This window comes from Pteronotus mesoamericanus, unplaced genomic scaffold (genome assembly GCF_021234165.1).
Source record: "Pteronotus mesoamericanus isolate MK-2021 breed Mesoamerican mustached bat unplaced genomic scaffold, CSHL_Meso_final contig_66, whole genome shotgun sequence".
NCBI classification, from domain to species: domain Eukaryota; kingdom Metazoa; phylum Chordata; class Mammalia; order Chiroptera; family Mormoopidae; genus Pteronotus; species Pteronotus mesoamericanus.
In genome coordinates, this window is record NW_026555230.1 from 138,721 (window position 1) to 157,201 (window position 18,481).

Here is an 18,481-nt window from a genome sequence, read left to right on the forward strand (position 1 = left end):
CACTTTCCAGCCAAAGGTAAACCTGAGTTGCCTGTCTCCACCACAGAAGCTCAGCACTGTTGGCTAATGTCTTACCCCTTCAAGTTTGCCTCCATGTTCTCCAGGTCTGCTGGGCTATCGCTCTTTATGTCAGCTGGTACAGCAGAGGCCAAAGTGGCAACACAGCTGAGGGAGGAAGCACACAGAACCACTGAGGCCTCAGATCAAAGGAGACTAGGGGCCCAGGCCTTCCCCTTCCCAGCTGTCTTCTCACATGAAAGGGTGCCTATATCTTTCAGTAAATGCTGACCTCTGTCTTGCCATTAGTGTGGCACAGACACTACTGTGAGTGGTAAAATCTTATGAGCCCTGGCTGTAGCCTTAGCACCTGAGTTCAAGGCAAAGTATTGCCTGACCAGCATGAGGGTCCCCAAGAACGTCTCCTGATTTTAGATTTCAGTGTCCTTGCCCAACCAACACCTCTTGGGAGTCCAGAAAGACCTTCCCTTACTAAATGCTCAACATGCCCACAGCAAAATGACTGCTCTCACTGGTGGATTGGTAGATGAAATAAGGCAGAAGCCTGCAGCCTCAGAATGCACAACCTCTTCCCATTGTACCTTTGTGCCCCTGGAGCCATGTGCCCTCCCCAACTGCCTCTGTGTGCTCCCTGGGATTCCTCCCCCTCGACTCCTGCTTGCTGGGCCAGGCTGCAGTCCCCACGGGAGAGGTTCACTGAGACCGCTTAGCAGGGTCTCTTCCCAACTTCTGCCTCCTGATGTCCCCCTTCTGCCACCTCAACTTGGGTCCCTGTGGGTAGGTGCTGGGCTGTCTGGGTCCCCTTACTTATCATTTGTCCTCCCTCCCCTACTGCCCCTAGTGTGTGTGTTGAGCTGCAGGTCAGGGCCCGTCCCAACCTTCCCTCTCCTGTGGTGATCACCTGATAGGAAAGTGGCAGGACCCTGAGAAGTGTGAGGGGTGTTCTGGGGCACTGGAGCTGAGGCTGAAACCTGAAGGCTGTCTGTGCCTGGCAGTGGGAATGATCACCAGATAGTCGCCCCACCCTTACCTGGTGGCCGCTGATCCAGGTTTACGAGGGTGAAAGTTGGCACCGAGCACATCCTCATCATCCAGGAGAGGGGTGAAGCCAGCAGCTGAGCACACCCTGTGGAAGGAGGCCAAGCTCAGTCTGGTTTCAGGACTTTGAGTCTGTATGTCTACTCCTTCTTGAGAGGGTGGCTTCTGATCCTGACAGATGATGGGAACTGAGGAGCTGCTCACTGGATGCTCAGGGCACAATAGTCATGTCTCACAGCTACCTGATACTGGGGCAGTGTTGCCTAGTGGTTAAGTCCACTCTCCCTGGAGGCACATTGCCTGGATTCAAATCACAGCTTTACTACCTCACAACTGTGTCACTTTGGACTCACCACCTGACTTCTTTGGGCCTCAGTTTTATCTTCAGTGAAATGGGGATGATAATTGTATCTGCCTCATAAGTTTTCTGAGAATAGTGAGTTGACAGATGCCAACTACTTAGAATAAGGCCTGGGCCCTAGCATGTGCTGAAGTGTTCCTGTTATTAATGCTGAGCCCTGTGACCATTTACTGTACATATGTATCCATAAACTTGGTACACATTGAGTAGGTGCTCTGCTCCCTGGCCTTCCCAGGGCTAGGCCACATTCTCCACCTTTCAGTCAGACTGACCCTCATAGCACGCCAAGCAGTCACAGCTGACAGGACATCTTATTACCTGTGCAATGCAAGCCTGCACCCTTCATTTACATAGCACACTCACTAAAACTTTCTTGTGTTTGTTCCTAAACCTATTCACACCAATTGTACCTGCAACCAAATAAAACCTTTTAAAAAATCATAGAAACCTAGAAAGTTCTTCAGCTTGTTTTGCAAGTTAATTTGAGGTTTGGCTTCATTTTAAAGAAACTGAAAGCAGCAAGCAAAAACTTCATTTTGGGAGGGTATGTAAGCAAGAAGGATGACCTGGATGAATATTCAAAAATGAAGCAGCCAAGAACCAGACCCAATCACATTGGACCAGGGGTCTTCCATGACGGCCACCAGCCAATTGAGTCAATCTGGACAACTTGCTGGCCAGCACACAGTGATGCAGGCTGCAGGTGTTGGCTCTTGCACAGTCCTCCCCACAAGTGACAGCTCAAAAAACTGAGGCCCTGGCCCAGTGGCCTTTCCTGGCACCTACTGAGGCACAGTGGTCAGAGGATGGGGCCTGTTGTCCCCTTTCCATGTTGGCTTGGGTTTCTGGATTTGAAAGTCAGGATCCCGGGTTGAAACATCAGCTGCAAACTAGTCAAGTTAGTGAGGGCAGGCAGACCCCAGTGGGCTTGGGGATGCAGGACCAGCTGGGAGGGCCAGTGGGGAAAGTAGTCAGCAGGGGCCCCTCCTTGGAATGTCTTCCACAGCCTGACTGCCCTAGGGCAGAGTGCTGGCGGGCAGTGTGCGATCAGGCTCTCTGCAGGCATTGACATTCTTCTCTGGCCATCTCTTCTGAACATAAGGGTTCTAGCACAGCTCAAAGCTGAACTATCTGTGCCAACATCTACATACCTAATCTTTGTCACGAGGATGACTCATGCTTCGTTTGGAGCCACTTAGGGACAGGTGGGACCTTGTTACTTTCTGAACCTCCTGAGTAAGTGGCCCCTGACTCTACCCAGGTCCAAGAACTTAGATCCCAGCTTGTCTCCTAGCTGAGAGCCCATGCTGGTCTCCTAGCTTGTCTTACTGGGGCCACTGTTTTTTCTCTCACCAAAGCTCAGTGCAGACCTTGCCAGGGAAGAGGGTGGGGTGGGAAAAGCAGGCTTTGGGGCTTTTGGAAGGGAAGGGAGAAAGCAGCTTCCAGCTTGTTCTCAGAGCTCAGCCAAGAAGCAAGAAGGCACCAATTCATCCACCATTTGGTCATTCATTTGTTAGTTTGTCCCTTCACTCATTCTATCTACCCAGTGCCTGTCTAGGGCTGGACCTCCAGTTGCAAGTGGACCCTTTTGCCTGTCTGGAGGAGTTTGAGAGCCAGTGGCAGAGGGGAGGAGGACGAGTAAGATTCAAGCATAGGTAATTCCAGAAGTGGTAAACCTAGGGACAAAGGATGTGGTGGGGGCTGAAGTGCTAGAGATGGGAGATGGAATATGGAAATGACCAGTGCTCTGCCCCCAGCAGCCCAAGCAATTTTAGCTGCTTGACCTTGGCCTGTCACCAGGGACATGAGAGAATCAACAACTTGGTTCTGCTTCCCCTGGGCAGCTCACCCTCCTCTCCCAGAGCTGATGTCTGTTCCAGCCAAGCTTTCAGGTAGGGAGCTCATGGCTCTGGATCCCATGTTGCCATCCCTTGATTGTGCACTTGACCTGCTGTGGAAAGAGAGGCATTTGCTGACTCTGATTGGGTTTTGATTTAATCCAACTCAGATGCCCTGAGAGTGAGTCTCAAGGACCACAAACCTGAATCCTGGGCTGTTACCCTATACCGCTCCAACGGGAACCAAGGCAATATCAGCAAGTATTTCCGCTTTTCTTCCAAACCTCTAGGTCTGGGAGCAGGAGTGGAACCAAGAAACAGAGCAAGGTGGCAACTCAGGAGGAGGGTGGCACAATGAAGGTGGGCAATGGCCAACACAACATGGCACAGGCATTTGGGGCCACTAATAATTAAACCATAGATCCCAGGGCAGAGACAAATCTCCCCCACCCATCCTGGACCTCTCTTCCCTCATTCCCATGGCTGAATCCCAGCTAGAATGTGGGATTCCACACTAGAAGATGGTGGGCTCCTGTCCACTACTGGCTACCAGCTTCCTTCCTGTGGAAATGCCCAGCTTTCAGCCACTGATCACTTTATACAGGCTCCCCCGGTCAGTGGGATGGTTGTAGGATGGCTGGGCACAACCATCCCCTCTGGACTCATCATTCCTCACCATGCCTCTACCTCCCATCCTTGGCGCCCTCCCCACCATGTCTCCCTTTGTCCATAGGTCATCCTTGAAGTCTCTGTTAGATGCTCTGCTGGGGCCCATGCATCCTTTGGTCACTGACTTTCCCATATTGATACCTTGGCAGCCTTGCTTGCCCTGGCCATCAGCAGGGCTGCTTTCAATGAAGAGAAAGCACAGTGAGGTTGGGCCAAGGGCTGGAGTGGGGGTGGCCTGGCCTGGAGGTTCATCTCCCTCTGCAACTAGTTCCCTAAGGGACCTTGGCAAGGGCCTGCCCCTCTCTAGGCCTCATGTATTCCTTCATTCATTCTTCTAACAGATAATTCACTGAGAACAGTGAGTAGAACAGTCTTGATCCCAATTCCACCCATAGACCTTGGACTGGGAGCCACGTGGGCTCTATGTCTCTCCACTGAGTTACCTTTCAGAGTCTGGACTGGGGCCCTTAAAGGCCTCCTCACCAGCCAAGTCTCTCTTAGGCTCGCTGGGGCTGTGGGCTTCTTTGTCTTTGGAGTCCAGGGGAGGTCTACAGAGGAAAGAAACATAAATTAACAAAGCAGCAGCCAACCACACTCAGGTGGAGGCAGTTACCGCATCACCAAATGTCAGCTATCTCCAAGGAGCTTAAAACCTCATATTTCAGGACTGACCAATTCTCAAATCTCATTACTAATAACTACTGTTGATTGAGGGCCAGACCATGACTCTGCATACATTAACTCTCCATATCAACCCAAAGACAGGGGCATTGTTACTATCCATGTCTACTTGCCAGATGGGCAAAATGAGGCACAGAGAGCCTGAGCGACTAATACCAAGTTCCACAGATAACAAAGGGGGAGAGCCAGGAATTGAACCCTGGCAGTCTGACTTCAGAGTTCTGAACTATAATCTTCTGCGGTGTAAGCCTGATCTTAACCTCCTGTTCTCTGAGGTTATCAGGGAGCCTCATGGTGTCAAACCCAACAGAGACACTTATATTATTATTGCCATTCAGAACCACTGACCCAGTGGAACATCATCACCTTCTCTCCCCCAACCATCCATCGTGGTTCTGTGACATCACACTCTACCTCCTTTGCCACACCTTCTCAGTCTCCTTTGCCTTTTTCTCTTCAGCCCCTTAAACTGTGGTGTTCCCAGTGTTCATCTCCACCTGCATGCTTTGTCACCTTGGCTGCCTGCTTGGTTCCCATGAAATCAGCTGCCCCCCTCTGCTTGTTTCCACCTCTCCTTCATGTTCCTGACCCATACCCTTGCTGTCTGCCAGACTGACCTTCTGGCAGCTAATGCTAAACCGTGCCAGACCTGACTACTGCCCCCAGCTGCCCTAAGGGGGGATGACCAAGCATCTGCTTCCTCCATACTGCGGTCTATGCCCAGCTTGCTGGCCCCTGTCTCCTTGATTACCTTGACATCGTACCCCATGTGAACATCAACATTAAGCCCCATTATTTCAGCTCTCAATTGTCTGCATATAACATAGAAACATCTTGAGCCCTGACTTCTCTCCCACAGCTCAGTCACAAACCCTCGAATTACTCCTAGTAATATGCATTTGGATGCCTACAAATAGTCACACCATATGTTCACGCAAAAAACAACAACAAACAAACAAACAAACAAAACCTAAGTATTTCCCCTGGCTGGTGTGGTTTAGTGGATTGAGTGCTGGCCTGTGAACTGGGGGTTTGCTGGTTTGATTCCCGGCCAGGGCACATGCCTGGGTTGCAGGCCACGGCCCCGGTAGGGGGCACTCGAGAGACAACCACACATTGATGTTTCTCTCCCTCTCTTTCTCCCTCCCTTCCCTTCTCCAAAAATAAATAAATAAAATCTAAAAAAAATAGTAAGTATTTGTATCATGCCTCCCCTTGGTTCCCACTAGTATAGTGAGTTATGAAGCAAAAAGTGCAGGGTAGGAGCCAGGCAGTCTGGGTGGAAGTCTTGGATATGCCTGCTCTTGGCCTTGTGACCCGTCAGGGTCTGTTTCCCCATCTGTAAAATGGACATAGTGCATAGTGACTGCACCTACTTGGGACAGGACAGGGCTTGGAGAATTCTAGCTTTCCTTCTTTCTAACTTGATTCTTTTGTTAGAAAGTGGGAGAAGGGTGCTCCAGGAGCTCTCAATGGGCTGTTGTAGCTTGGCCACTCCCAGACCAAGCGTCAGAGGCCTTATGGTTTCCTCAGAGGCAGCCTGGCTTCCTCCTGTATTTCTGGGGGTCACTTTGCCCATTTCCCAGAGACTGGTCACCTTAGGAAAACCAATGAAGTAGCTTCCATTGTTGCCTTGTTAAAGACATTGTCACACCGGATGATTCTCTATCATTCCAGTAGCAAACACTCTTGCACTCCTGTTTTGGGCCACGCTCTGTGCTGGGGCCTAAAGGGAATGAAGCCTCTGCCCTCCAGGCACTCAGGGGTATTGGGGCAAACTGATCCATGAGAGGACAACTGTGTAGAAGATTCTCTGGTGGAGGTATGAAGACAGCATTATGAGAGCTCAGTGGGGGAAGCTCTTCACAGATACTTACCGTAGAAAGAAACGCAGGGAGGGAGGTGCCCCAGAAGAGAGACATCTGTAAGGGGACTTAAAATTTCAGAGAGAAAAGCGCATCCCAGGCAGAGCCTACAGCCTGCACAGAGGAATAGTGCTGGGGGACACATGGAGGCCTGGAAGACTGGAGTGGAGGGCCCAGGGAGAGAGGGTATATGAGGGAAGCCAGGGAAGAGACTGAGGGGAAGGGGCCAGTGAGGTAGCAAATTCAGGCTACAGAATCTAAATGGGGACCTCCGTTGTAGGGTTTTCCTCAGTGGGCTGGCATGACTATTTCTGCCTTTTAGAAATGTTACCCAGGTAGAGATGTGAAGGAGGTTCTGGAGATAGGGCCCTAAAAGATGGTTGCAGACAGCTGGGTGAGTGATGGTTGAGGCCTGGGCCCAGGAGAGGGCAGTAGGGAAAAGAATGTCTCTAAAATAGAAGGGACAGGACTCAGTGCCTGACTGGGACAGGGCTGTAGAGAGGGAGGAGCCAAGGAGGAGAGGAAAGGGACCTAGAGATCCATCAGGACTCGTCTCGGATGTAACTTCCTCCCAGGAGCCTTCCCTAACTGCCCCCATCCCCACGCTGGTGACAGGCCCCTGCTCTAAGATCCCAGTGTCTCAGAGATTATCTTGGGAATACACTCTGACCTCTCTCCCCAGACTCTAGGCTTCATATAGCAGAGTCCCAATCTGGTGCATCACAGCTGCTTCCCAGCCCCTGGCATCGGGGTCAGATGTTCCGCAGGGGCTCAGTGAAGGCTAGATGGGTGAATAGCTAAGTGGGCAGGAGAGAGAGTGCTACAGAGAAGCAGGCCTGCCCCTCTAGGGAGAAGTGGCCCCTCCCTGCTCAGATCTCCTCTTGCTCAGCTCCCAACCCCCCAAATTCTGCCTGCCTGTTACCTGGCCATCTGCCTACTCCCCTGGGACAGGGGCTGGGTCTGCTGTGCTCCCTGCTGGTTGTGGCATCCCTCACCCTCCGCAGCACCAGGCATGGTGGCATCATGTGCTCTCAAGGCTGACCCAGTGACCACACCCCAGCCCTGTGGCTGCCCGCACACAGGCAGGGCCACTGGTCCAGTGATGTCATGGGGCTTCGCAGAGCCCCTGTCCCCACCCAGCACAGCTGGCCAGTCCTGTCCTCAGGGCTCGGCAGGGCTGAGCCACCACAGCTGGCTTGTATCTGCATCTGCCTCCCCACCAGGCAGACAGTCAGCAGCTCTAGCCAGGAGGTCTCCTGGATCTCTGCTGGGTCTCCAGAGTAGAGTCTGGACTTCCACAAGTGCTTGCTCTGCAAGAGTTGCAGAGTGAAAGAATGATATGGGGGCAGAGAACCTAGGTTGACCATGCTTCCAACAACCAGACCCAAGTCCTCATCATTTGCCTGCTGAACCCACCCCTACAATGGTGTGGAAGGAGCCCAGACAGCAGCAGGGCCTTGGTACCTCATTCCTTCCACGTTTGGGGCCATGAGGCGGAGTCCCGCCCTAGGCGTCATGATCTGCAGGTGGACAATCTCCTTACCTCTTGCACTGTAGCCAAAGGAAAGAGCCAGAGAGTTGCTGGTAAGAAAGGTCTATCCATCTGTTCTGGGCATCCAAGGGAGTACTCCCTCAGGAACCTCCTGGCTAGTGCAGTGGGACACCCAGACCTATTGCTTTCTTTTCCCTTCTTGTCTCCTCTTTCACCTTGAACCTTCTTGGTGCTGCAGTGGAGCTTGAACCACTGATCTCCAGGCTCCAGAGGAAGGGGGGAGTGAAGGACCCCTTCCTCAGTCTCCCACCCTCAATCCCAGCCCCCTTCAGGCACAGAGAGGGGACCTCTGGGTGAAAATGGAAGCACCCAGCCCCAACATCCTGTTAGTAGCTTGCAGTCATTAACTCTGCTTATGGCTCTACTGGAGTGCCCAAAGTAGCTATTTGTGAGGCCAGTGGGAATTCTGAGTTGATTGGCTAATTCAGGCTGATGATGAATAAGATGCCTAGGGAACCTACAAACCAAATTTTAAGTGAGAGCCAGTGGGAGAGGGAAGGCAGGGGCTGAGGAATGAAAGGAAGTGACCAGGCCCTGTGAGCCCACAGAGAATCAGATATTCTCAGTGCTCAGTGGGCCCTTTTAAGGGTTCTGGTGTCCAGAGCCTGGTCTGTGGTTGACAGCACACATTCCTTCAAGTCCAATGTATTTTTTTGGGGGGGGCCCATTGCAGGGCCTGACACCCAACCGACTTGGGTCATGGTGATGGCCAGGGATGGAGAGAACCTAGAGCTCCCTGGCTTTGATGGGTGTACCCTTCACCCCAAACCACACCTCTTCAGGTCCACAGAGAGCCTAAGCCATCCTTTAAGACCCAGTCCAGGTTACATTACAGCCAATCACTCCTTCCTTTGGTTGCCCCTGAGCTCCGGGCTGGATGCTGGGGTACAAATGGGGTAAGCCTTGGCCCTGCCCTGTTGAAGCCCCCAATGCAGACAGAGGGAGATGGGGAAGGGGCGGTGGAGGCTGGCAAGTATCTTAAATGCCAAAAACAGATATGGTGTAGCAAAGGGAAGCCACAGGATGAGCTTAAAGTGTGGGCCAAGGGGCTTGATATGATCAGAGTAGCATTTTAGAAAGGCCACTCTAGGGTCCCCAGGAGGAGGAGGGATTGGAGGAACCAAGGTGAAGGCAAGGAGGTGGGTGAGCCTGGTTGTTGACCCTAGCGCTTGACTCCAACTTAGACTGGAAGCCCATGGAAGGCCATATCAGTGGGTTGTTCATCTCTGTCCCTCCTGGGCACACTGGAGATGACCAGAATGAAACATCAGGGCAGCCAGGGACAGGGCCTCTCCCCACTTGAAAGCCAGGAGGGGGCCCAGTCCACAAAGGCAGCTCTAATGTCTGCCTATCTCCTCCCATGACAATGATGATAATAGCATAAAGCCCCTGGCTACTGGCCCTACTCTGCCTCATCTAAATAAAGCACATGGTGCCAGAGAGCAGGAACATGCTCCAGTTGGGGATGTCACAGGCAAGTAAAAAAATACTTTCTCACTCGTGTTTCTTGTTATGTCAGAGAGGAAACAGGAACAAAGTGCTGTTGCCTCAGCTTGCCCAAGCTGGCCATCTCTCCCTCAACACCTTCCTTCTCCTTCGTCATCCCCCTAAACAATTGCTTCTTAAAGACCCAGGTCAAACAGGAGCTCTTCCAGAGGGGCTGTTATGAGTTGCATTGTGTCCCTCCCAAAAGATACGTTTAAGTCCTAACCCTTGGTATCTGTGAATGTGACCTGATTTGGAAACAGGGCAATTGCAGATGTAATTAGTTAAGATAAGGTCATGTTGGAGTATGGTGGGTCCTAACCTAATATGACTGGTGTTCTTATAAAAAGGAAACATTTAAATACAGGAACCCAGAGGAAAGACAGCCATGTGAAGGCAGAGGCAGACACTGGCGTGATGCATCTGCATGCTAGGAAGCACCAAGGATTGCTGGCAATAGCTGAAGCTAAGAGAAAATTTTAGAAACATGCTCCCTCAGGCCTAATACAGGCCTGCCCGCACCTTGTATTAGGACTTCTGGCTCCCAGAACCGTGAGGATAAATCTCTGTTGTTCAATCCACTCAGTCTCTGACACCTTGTCATGGCTACCCCAGCAAGTTCACAATAAAGCTTTCCAGCCTCTCTTCCCCAGAAGACTCCCCAAAAGCCCCACCTCCCCAGACCCTCAACCACAGATGGCTCTAGTCCAGTCTGAAGTTTTCAGTTAGGCTAAGAGCTGCTAAAAACCAGGAACGCTCATCCAGTGCAGCCCCAGCTGCCCGTAGGAACATGACTGACAGTGGCCTGCGCCAAAGAGTTTGCAATTCATCCAGCTAAAACAGGAAGAGAAGCAGGGGAGGGAGAAGGGAGTACAGGTTTCTCCAGCTCTGCGAAAGAGCATTCCTATGAAACCTTTCATAAGCTGAAATGGCATAAAGGGAAGAAGCAATGAGCTGAATGCTATTTTCGGTTTTTCCCTTTTTTCACAAAAGCAAAACTCCTCTTTGGATTTCTTTCGGTTAGTGAAAACAGATACTAACGTAGGTCTCTCAGCTCCTTTTACAAGCGAAGTGGCAGAAGGTGGACTTCCGATACCTCTACCTCCTTCTCCAGAACCCACAGACATATTTTCCTCAGAGGCCAGCAGGTGGCGATATTGGCGTCTACCATCATTTGAAGAGCCCCGCAAATTAGCAAGCCTCTAGTGGGGACCACCTGACAATATCAGCCCCCAGGCAGTACACAAAAGACTTCGTAAGCATTATCCTATTTACTATTTGGGACAGCCTCAGGCGGTAGTGATCACTGTTCCCTATTTTACACATAAAGAAATGGAGGCACAAAAAGGTAAAATGACTTTCTCAAGGTCACACAATCAGTAAGGGGCAATGTCAGGATTTTGCCTTTTGCTGGAATCCTGGAATCTGTGCTCTTATTCACTGCTTCCTAGCTACTCTACGAGGCAGCCTGCTGGGGCGCCGACTGTAGGCCCTGCCCTGGTTCGATGAGGCAGAGTGCTGAGGAAGCTTGATCAGTGCAGTGACGGGGCCGCAGTCAGGCCAGGGAACCCTTGTGGGGGTCAGTCTCTCTGGGAGAGGGTATCCAAATGAGCTCAGTACAAAAGGTGGGCAGGAGTTATCCCACAGCAAGAGAAGAAAAACTAGATTAACCCAAGAAACCAGGCCTGCGGTGTATGGAGGGAGGGTTCCTTACACATGTGAGCAGTGTGTGGGGGGTGATGGTCGACACAAGTAGAGTGGATGTGGACACTGGAGTTGAGGGGCTTGGGGACACCCAGGCAGGTCTGGGACCTAGAGCAAGACTGGAGTTCCAGTGAAAGGAAAGGGATCTCTGGAGAGCCCTGAGGACATAGCCTGTGCATGTCATCGTGTGGTAATTCCTGTCCCAAACTTTCAGCCCTCCTCGAAGTCCATAAAGGGTTTGGCACCTAAGAAAGGGGCACGCCTCCTGGTTGTCCTGCTGCATGAGATGAGGAGCTGACCTTCAGGCTTGAGCCAAGGGGGACAGAATAGGGGGCAGGCTCGTGGAGGGGGCGCCTCAGCAGGGCCATGCCTGGGGACAAGGCTGTGATATTCTTTTGTTCCACTCTGCCATAAACCAGCTCCTTCTGAGATGCTACAAGGCCCAGGGTTTGGCTGAGTCACTGCTCTCCACGGGGCTGGAATGCTTCAAGGCCATAGTCAGGCCTAGCCTTCTCAGATAGCCAGACAGACAGGAGCAGAGCATGGGGAACTGATGATGGCTGTGTGGCCTAGTGCAAGGCCTGGTTTGGTCCAGTCAGAGAGGAAGGCTGCTCAGGACTGGCCAGCAGATCACCTGGAAGCTATCCAGTGGGCTCTAGATATTTCATGATTGCAGAATCTCAAAGAAGCAACACTCTGAGGAGTATCATGTCTGCCTTACTAGCCATCCTTCTGGAAGGAGGCTGTCTCATTGTGAGATACCTCTGGTGCCTGGAACATTCCATAATCTGGTTCTAATTCTTTCTCCTGGGGCTTTACAGGCAAGTTTTATCTGACATCCAGCCTCCAGAAGTGGGAGACAATACATTTCTGTTGTTTGAGCCACCAGCTGAGGTACTTTGTTATGGGAGCCCCAGCAGACCGAGAAAACTATCTTGCTAGGACAGCCAGGTAATGGGCATTAAACATCCAAAGGATTTTTGTGGACTAAATGTCAAAATGCCTCTCAAATCTATAAATAGTACAACTTAATCCTCCTCCTATATTCTGTTTTAAAAAGCACATGAAACTATTTATTGCTTTTAAAAAGAAGAGAAATAAAGAAAAATCAGAGGTGTGCACTGCTTTTGGCTGAATTGTTCCCCTCCAAAATTTGTATGTTGAAGTCCTAACTCCCAGGACCTCAGAATGTGCCTGTATTTGGAGATAGGATCTTTAACAGTGATTAAGGTACTATAAGGTCATTGAGGTGGGCTCTAATCCAATCTGACCAGTGTCCGTATAAAAGGAAGAGGTCAGGAAACAGACATGCCCAGAAGGATGACGATGTGAGGACACAGTGAGAAGGCGGGCATCTACAAGTCAAGGAGAGAGGCCTCAGAAGAAGCCAACCCTGTCAACATCTGGATTTCAGACTTTCAGCTTCCAGAACTTAGAAACAATACATTTCAGTTGCTTGATTCACCCAGTTTGTGGGACTTTGATACAGCAGCTCTAGTAAACTAAGACAGCCCCCATAAACTATCAGTCATCAAGTCCCATCAATGCTACTTTGTGGAGAGTTCTCAAATATTTCCACTGTTCAAAAGTTCTTATGGACAAAAGTTCAGACAAACAGGGAGGATCAAAAGAGGGACTGAGCCTCCTCCCCTCTCCTCCCAGCCCCAGCCCAGCAGTCTTGCTGCTCCCTCTGGGCAGAGGTCTGCAGCCTGGCTCTCCACCAGCAGCACTGTGGTGGGTGGTCTGTCTTTCTCCTGGCACAGAGGAGGTGACCTTGAAGACTGTGGGCGCATACAAATGGTTGCAGGGCTTGAATTGGGGGAGGGGAGCGGACTTGCAGTGGCATTATGAGAGCTAGAACAGTCCTTCGAGTCCCCAAAAGTGACCTGTAGGGATAGGTGCTCTGCCTATCTGGCCTTGGGGTCTTCCAAAGGTACCACAAAGGCACAGCTTTTGGCAGATCTGGATTGGGGCAAAGCTCCCAATCCAGGTAGGTGCTTTAAACAGCAGTGACAATAGGGTGCTTGGGCTCTCAACAGGATTCAGCACAAAATACAAGAAGGTGTTGATTGCTCTTCGTCCGCAGACAAAAGAGCACCAGTATCTACTTGGACACTCAGGGTTCAGAAATCAGAGCAAATCAGGACCCTGCCTGGAGAGCGATCACCAATGCCTGGTCACCCCATTGCCGGACCCTCCCATCTGACCAGCTCACAGGCCAGAGCCAGCTCACAGCATGCACCTGAGCTCCAGGCTCCCAGCAGGACTCGGCAGACTTGGTACGCGCTCAATCCAAATTGCAAGGGACGCTTTTCCTCGGCCTCCATCCGAACTGGCAAAAGAGGCATCTGCGAGTGGTGCTGGGGACTGCAGAGGCTCCTTCCCCAGCAGGCGTGGGAGGACAGGGTTGGCAGGTTGAACTTAGCCAACTTTTAGGAGAGCCACGAACAAACCTGAGAATGGCAGGTCTGGCGCCCTGGCAGTGGACCCACCATAACTCTGTGACATAGATAACCACTACCCAGACAGGAGTTCAGTGCTCTCTTCCTGGAGGCCAGGCTGTTTTGCTCCTTTCAGCCCTAGGACATCTAGCCAGATAGGCCCTCACTGATTTTCGTGGCCCATCCTGTCACCGGGCACATGAAGACACTGACTTTGAGGCTCTGCAAGGAGGTGACCTGGCAGAGATTCCACAGTGACTGAGTGGCAAGCAGGCCTGGTAGCCACCACCCCAGACAGAAATGAGTGATTGATTACCTGCTGGAGCTGGGAGGGGATCTTGCCAGAGCAGATGGGTCCTGACTCTTCTCAGAAGGCCCGTCCTCATCCACCACCTCCACCCTTTGGGCAAGAAGAGAGACAGTTGGACCATATACTCAGCTGTCCCTGGAGGGCATACATTCTTTCAGTGGAGTCTATGGCCATAAGGTGGCCTAGGCTGGGGGCTCAGCAACTCCACTTTGGGATAAGGACAGCATACTGTGTTGAATAGTGTCTCCCCAAAATGCATGTCTGCTTGGACCCTGTGAATGTGACCTTATTTGGAAATAGGGTTTTTGCAGATGTAATCAGTTAAGGTGACTCCATGCTGGATTAGGGTGGGCCCTAAATCCAATGATTTGTGTACTTATTAGAAGAGGGAAATTTGCACACAGACACTCAAAGTCATGTGTAGATGGAGGCAGAGACTGGAGTGATGCATCTACAAGCCAAGGATAGCTAAGTGTTGCCTGTAGCCTCCAGAAGGGAGGAAAGAGGTGTGGGACAGTCTCTCCCTCAGAGCCTCAGATGGAATCAACCCTGCCAACACATTGACCTTGAACTTCTAGTCTCCGGAACTGGGAGATAATACATTTCTGGTGTTTATGCCACGCAGTTTATGGTACTTTGTTACAGCAGTCCTGGGAAACTAATACAGCCACGAAGAGTAAACGGCTTTCTGTCACTTCCTTCGTGCTGCCACCACCCTCTGCTGGGTGTATTCCAGTCAGCCTTTCTGGTCTTCCAACACAGCAAGTTGTTCCCACCTCTGGGCCTTTGCACCAGCTGGGCTCTCTACCTAGAACACTTGGCATGCTGGCTTCTCCTTGTTTTTTAGTCCTCAGTTCATTTAGTTCAGGCTTTTCCTGACTAACCAATGGAATATCCCTAAAATTCAAGTTTCTGGAAGTTTCCTACTGGTCTTCCATACATATTTTACTCTCTCAGAAGATGTCCTTTTACTTAATGGTGATAACCTCACTCAGCTGGAGTGTCCTGATGTCCTGATCATTCCTTGTTAAACCCTCTTCACCATTTAGAGCCTATGTCCAATGTCATGGTCACTTCCAAAGGCCTGGCCAACTAGACAGGGGCTCCCAATGACAGGCCTCTGGACCCCATCCCAGTGATCACTCCTGTGAAGGCATTGTTTAGCCGATCCCTGGTAGGATGGGAGGTAGGGCAAGGGAACAAGTCTTATGTACTCCCACAACTACTTATGCTTCAAAACCGCAGAGGCCCTTGGAAATAACTATGGCTCTCTCTTGGGTCAGGGGCCCAGCCTTGTTGGCTACTGGCAAATGGGAGCAGCCAGCCACAAGCTGTGTTCTCTCAGCCAGGCTCCTGCCTACATAGAACTGGATGTTGTGGCATATATATGTGCCACCATAGCCACCCTGGTGTTCGCCTAGCCTCCGGACAAAAGCCACCAGCCCCTTACAACTACCTCTGATCAGGGACAGTGGCCCGACCCCATTCCATGACCCTCTCCCCAGTGCCCACACTAAACGATTGCCAGAAGGAGGCCTTCTCCATGGCCAGTGACAGGTTTCTAAGGCTTCCCTTGCTGACACTTACCTCTTTGCAATGAATGGGGCCTGCATCTCCTGGGCAGGGCTGCTGGAAAGGAGGTAGAAAGACAATGTGTTGGGTAGAATCCATGCAGTAGACAGGTGACATCGTGATCACTCTGCGCCAGGGGGTCCTGGACCTCTCTCCCATTCCTAGCACCTTGCCTGTCCTAATGGCAGCCACCAGGTGCCTCAGTTTTCCAGAAAGTGCATCTGACAATCTCAGCAGGTCCAGCCAAGAGGGCCCACTCACCCTACCCTTCACCAGGCACAGGAATACTGGAGCCCTGAAAGGACAGGAAGTGTTCTAGAGCAAGGAGCCGGCTGGTGGCTGAGCTGTGTCTCTTGCTGTGCAACTCACCCGGTGCTCTTCTTGGCTGCTGACAGGACATAGGAGCGCTCCCGGGCAGCTGTCTTCCTTACCACACTGCTAGCAGCTTCTGACCTGTGGTGGCGAGGGGACATCTGATAGATGGGTACTCAGGATAGCTCAGGCCACCACAGCAATGCAAGGGGGCAGAGCCAGCTTTGCACCTGCTCTGAGGACCATTCAAAGGAAAGTAGAGGCCAAGGGAAGGGCATTCCTTGTTTAGTGAGCAATGAATGCTGCCAATCCATGTTGGCTCACTCCTTATACCCAGGATGGCAGGTGCTAGTATCACCCATGGATGAGGAAACTGAGGTATGAGTAGCTGTAGTGCCTTGCCCAATATCACACATTTAGCTGGTAGAAGAATGAGCAGTCGATGCCAGGTGGCCTTCTAGGCCTGGGGACCCCTTCCACTGAGGACTCTGCCCTTAGGATTGCCTGGCTGCCAGGCCCTCAGCAGGGGGCTTTGCTGTATTTCCTGAGCCACAGAGGGGCAGGCAGACACTGGGATTGGGGAAGGGGGTGGCAGGTTGAGCCCGGGAAGCTCTGTTTCCTTGGGTTCTAGCTGCTGCCCAAGCACCCAGCCTCAGTTTGCAGTGGGAAACATTGAAACTTCTGTAGCCTGGCCCTGTCCCCTAGACATTCAGGCCCTACCCTGACTCTGCACACATAACACACCACAGAGGGCTCTTGTGAGGGGTGCCTGTGCTACCTATTTTGGTCCAATTTGCTCAGGACTCTTTCTGACAAAGTTATATAAAGCTCTAAAGCACATCCCTTCCCTCCCTCTGTCCACAGATGAGGCTTTCCTTTGACCCTTGTTACATAGGTTCTGCCTCATAGAACGTTCATAAAAGGGTCCCCTGAGCCGGCCCAGCTACATGGGTGGTTTTGGGACTCAGGGGATCACGCCTGTTGCTAGCAGACATTCCTCCAGCCCACAGGCCAGCAATGATGTCCTAAATGTTGCGTTATGTCATCACCCTAACTGGCACAATTCATATTTTACCAGTCTGTGCAGACTTGGGCCCCAGCCCTGCCCATGGGATGCCTGGTGGGTACTGTTACCTCCGTTTCTGCTCATCAGAAGAGAAGGGCACATCCTCTTCTTCAGCAGCCCCTGAGGCTGAGCTGCGCCTGATGTTGTAAGGTGCCCTGAGGGATGGGGAGTGGGAGGGGTTGAGAATGTTGGTAGTTATGGCTCTTCATCTCCCGACCTCCATCCCTGCTCCCTGTCATAGGTTGCCACTCTGAGAAGCTTGCCTTCCTGACTTCCAACAGTACAAACATATGTTAACAACACTGCCTCTGGGCTTTTGCTCATGCCATTTCCTTCTCCTTGAGAGCCAGCCCTCCCATCTTGCCCTGATCCAACCCTAACTGTCCTCTAAGACCCAGTTCAAGCCTTACCCCTTCTCCAGAAAGACATCCTAGCCATTCCATGTCATTGGACAATGGTGACAATGAATGAACAATATGAAGACATGGGGCCCCTGAGAACCATGTGCACAACCTACAACTCTGTCCAGAGTTCCCCTCCCTGGGAACACAGGAAGGGGCCTTTGGCACAGGCCATGAGGAGAACTCCAGAGAGAACTCCAAAGATTTATATCCAAGAAGCAGCTCAGATTTAGGCACAAAATGCCCATAACTAATAGACTGTCATGGCCAGCCGCATGCTTAGGATCATCAGGCCCTAGCCTGACCCAGCCCAGCCCATGCTGAAAGCCAAGCCCAGAGGGCTACAGAGGTATGCTCAGGAAACAGTCAGCCAGAAGAAGCCCCAGGACCATGACCCATGACCCTTTCTCTAGATCCACTGGCCCCTTCTACAAACATCCTACAGATCCTGTTTTGCCTCAGATCAGAAGTTCAGTGTTCATGGACATCCAACTTTATGGGGCTTGTCATCCTCTGGTGGGTTCTTGGTCACTGTATGAACTCACAGGGATGTCAGACCAACAGGACTAGCACTCCTGGACTGTGCTCAGAGGCAAGCATCCTGCTGCCTTCAGAGAGCCAGGGTTAGGGTTCATCTCTTGGAATAAGGAACTGAGCTGGGTCTGCGATGGCATACTCACAGCTTCTTGTAGTCCTCAGTGGTCATCTTGTACCCAGAGGAGGAGGGGCGGAGAGGCCCGGCAGGAGCTGCTCTCACCACATTGGCAGCGCTAGATAGGAAAGGAGTTTTCACATGTCCACCCGCAGGCCCTCTCTTGCCTCCAGATTTACCCACACAATCCAGAAAGCACATGGTAGGTGGATGAGAGAATGCCGGTGGCCTTTCTTCTCTGTTCTCAGCCCTGCCAGATACCCAGAACATCTGTAGCACCCTGAGCGGGCCAGCCCTCCTGCCAAGGGCAGACCCAGCCCCCTTGACCCTGCCTTTCCGATGGAGTCCGGGTTCAGCCTGACATCAAGGTACTTTGACAATATGCCACCTGTGCCTGCTAGGAAGGTGGCTTAAAGCACACAACTCACTGCAGTCAATCAGCAAGTCCAGGTTCCCTGCAAGTCAGGACTGGCTCAAGGGCAAGGTTACCAGTAGTAGTAAGAGACCAGAGGGCCT

The 18,481-nt window shown here is 51.7% G+C and overlaps 1 protein-coding gene across 1 annotated transcript in view; it reads right to left on the reverse strand.

Moving 5' to 3' along the window:
• The window catches only part of ZNF185 (zinc finger protein 185 with LIM domain), a 64,433-nt gene that overhangs the window by 27,516 nt on the left and 18,436 nt on the right, over window positions 1-18,481 (reverse strand). The window contains exons 7-15 of the mRNA XM_054581792.1: window positions 17,994-18,083; window positions 16,981-17,067; window positions 15,904-15,987; window positions 15,550-15,591; window positions 13,969-14,052; window positions 4,368-4,472; window positions 3,267-3,368; window positions 1,049-1,144; window positions 76-165 (exon numbers count right to left, since the gene is read on the reverse strand). Of these exons, the coding sequence (XP_054437767.1) occupies window positions 76-165; window positions 1,049-1,144; window positions 3,267-3,368; window positions 4,368-4,472; window positions 13,969-14,052; window positions 15,550-15,591; window positions 15,904-15,987; window positions 16,981-17,067; window positions 17,994-18,083 (780 nt within the window). The remainder of the gene's footprint in view (window positions 1-75; window positions 166-1,048; window positions 1,145-3,266; window positions 3,369-4,367; window positions 4,473-13,968; window positions 14,053-15,549; window positions 15,592-15,903; window positions 15,988-16,980; window positions 17,068-17,993; window positions 18,084-18,481) is intronic.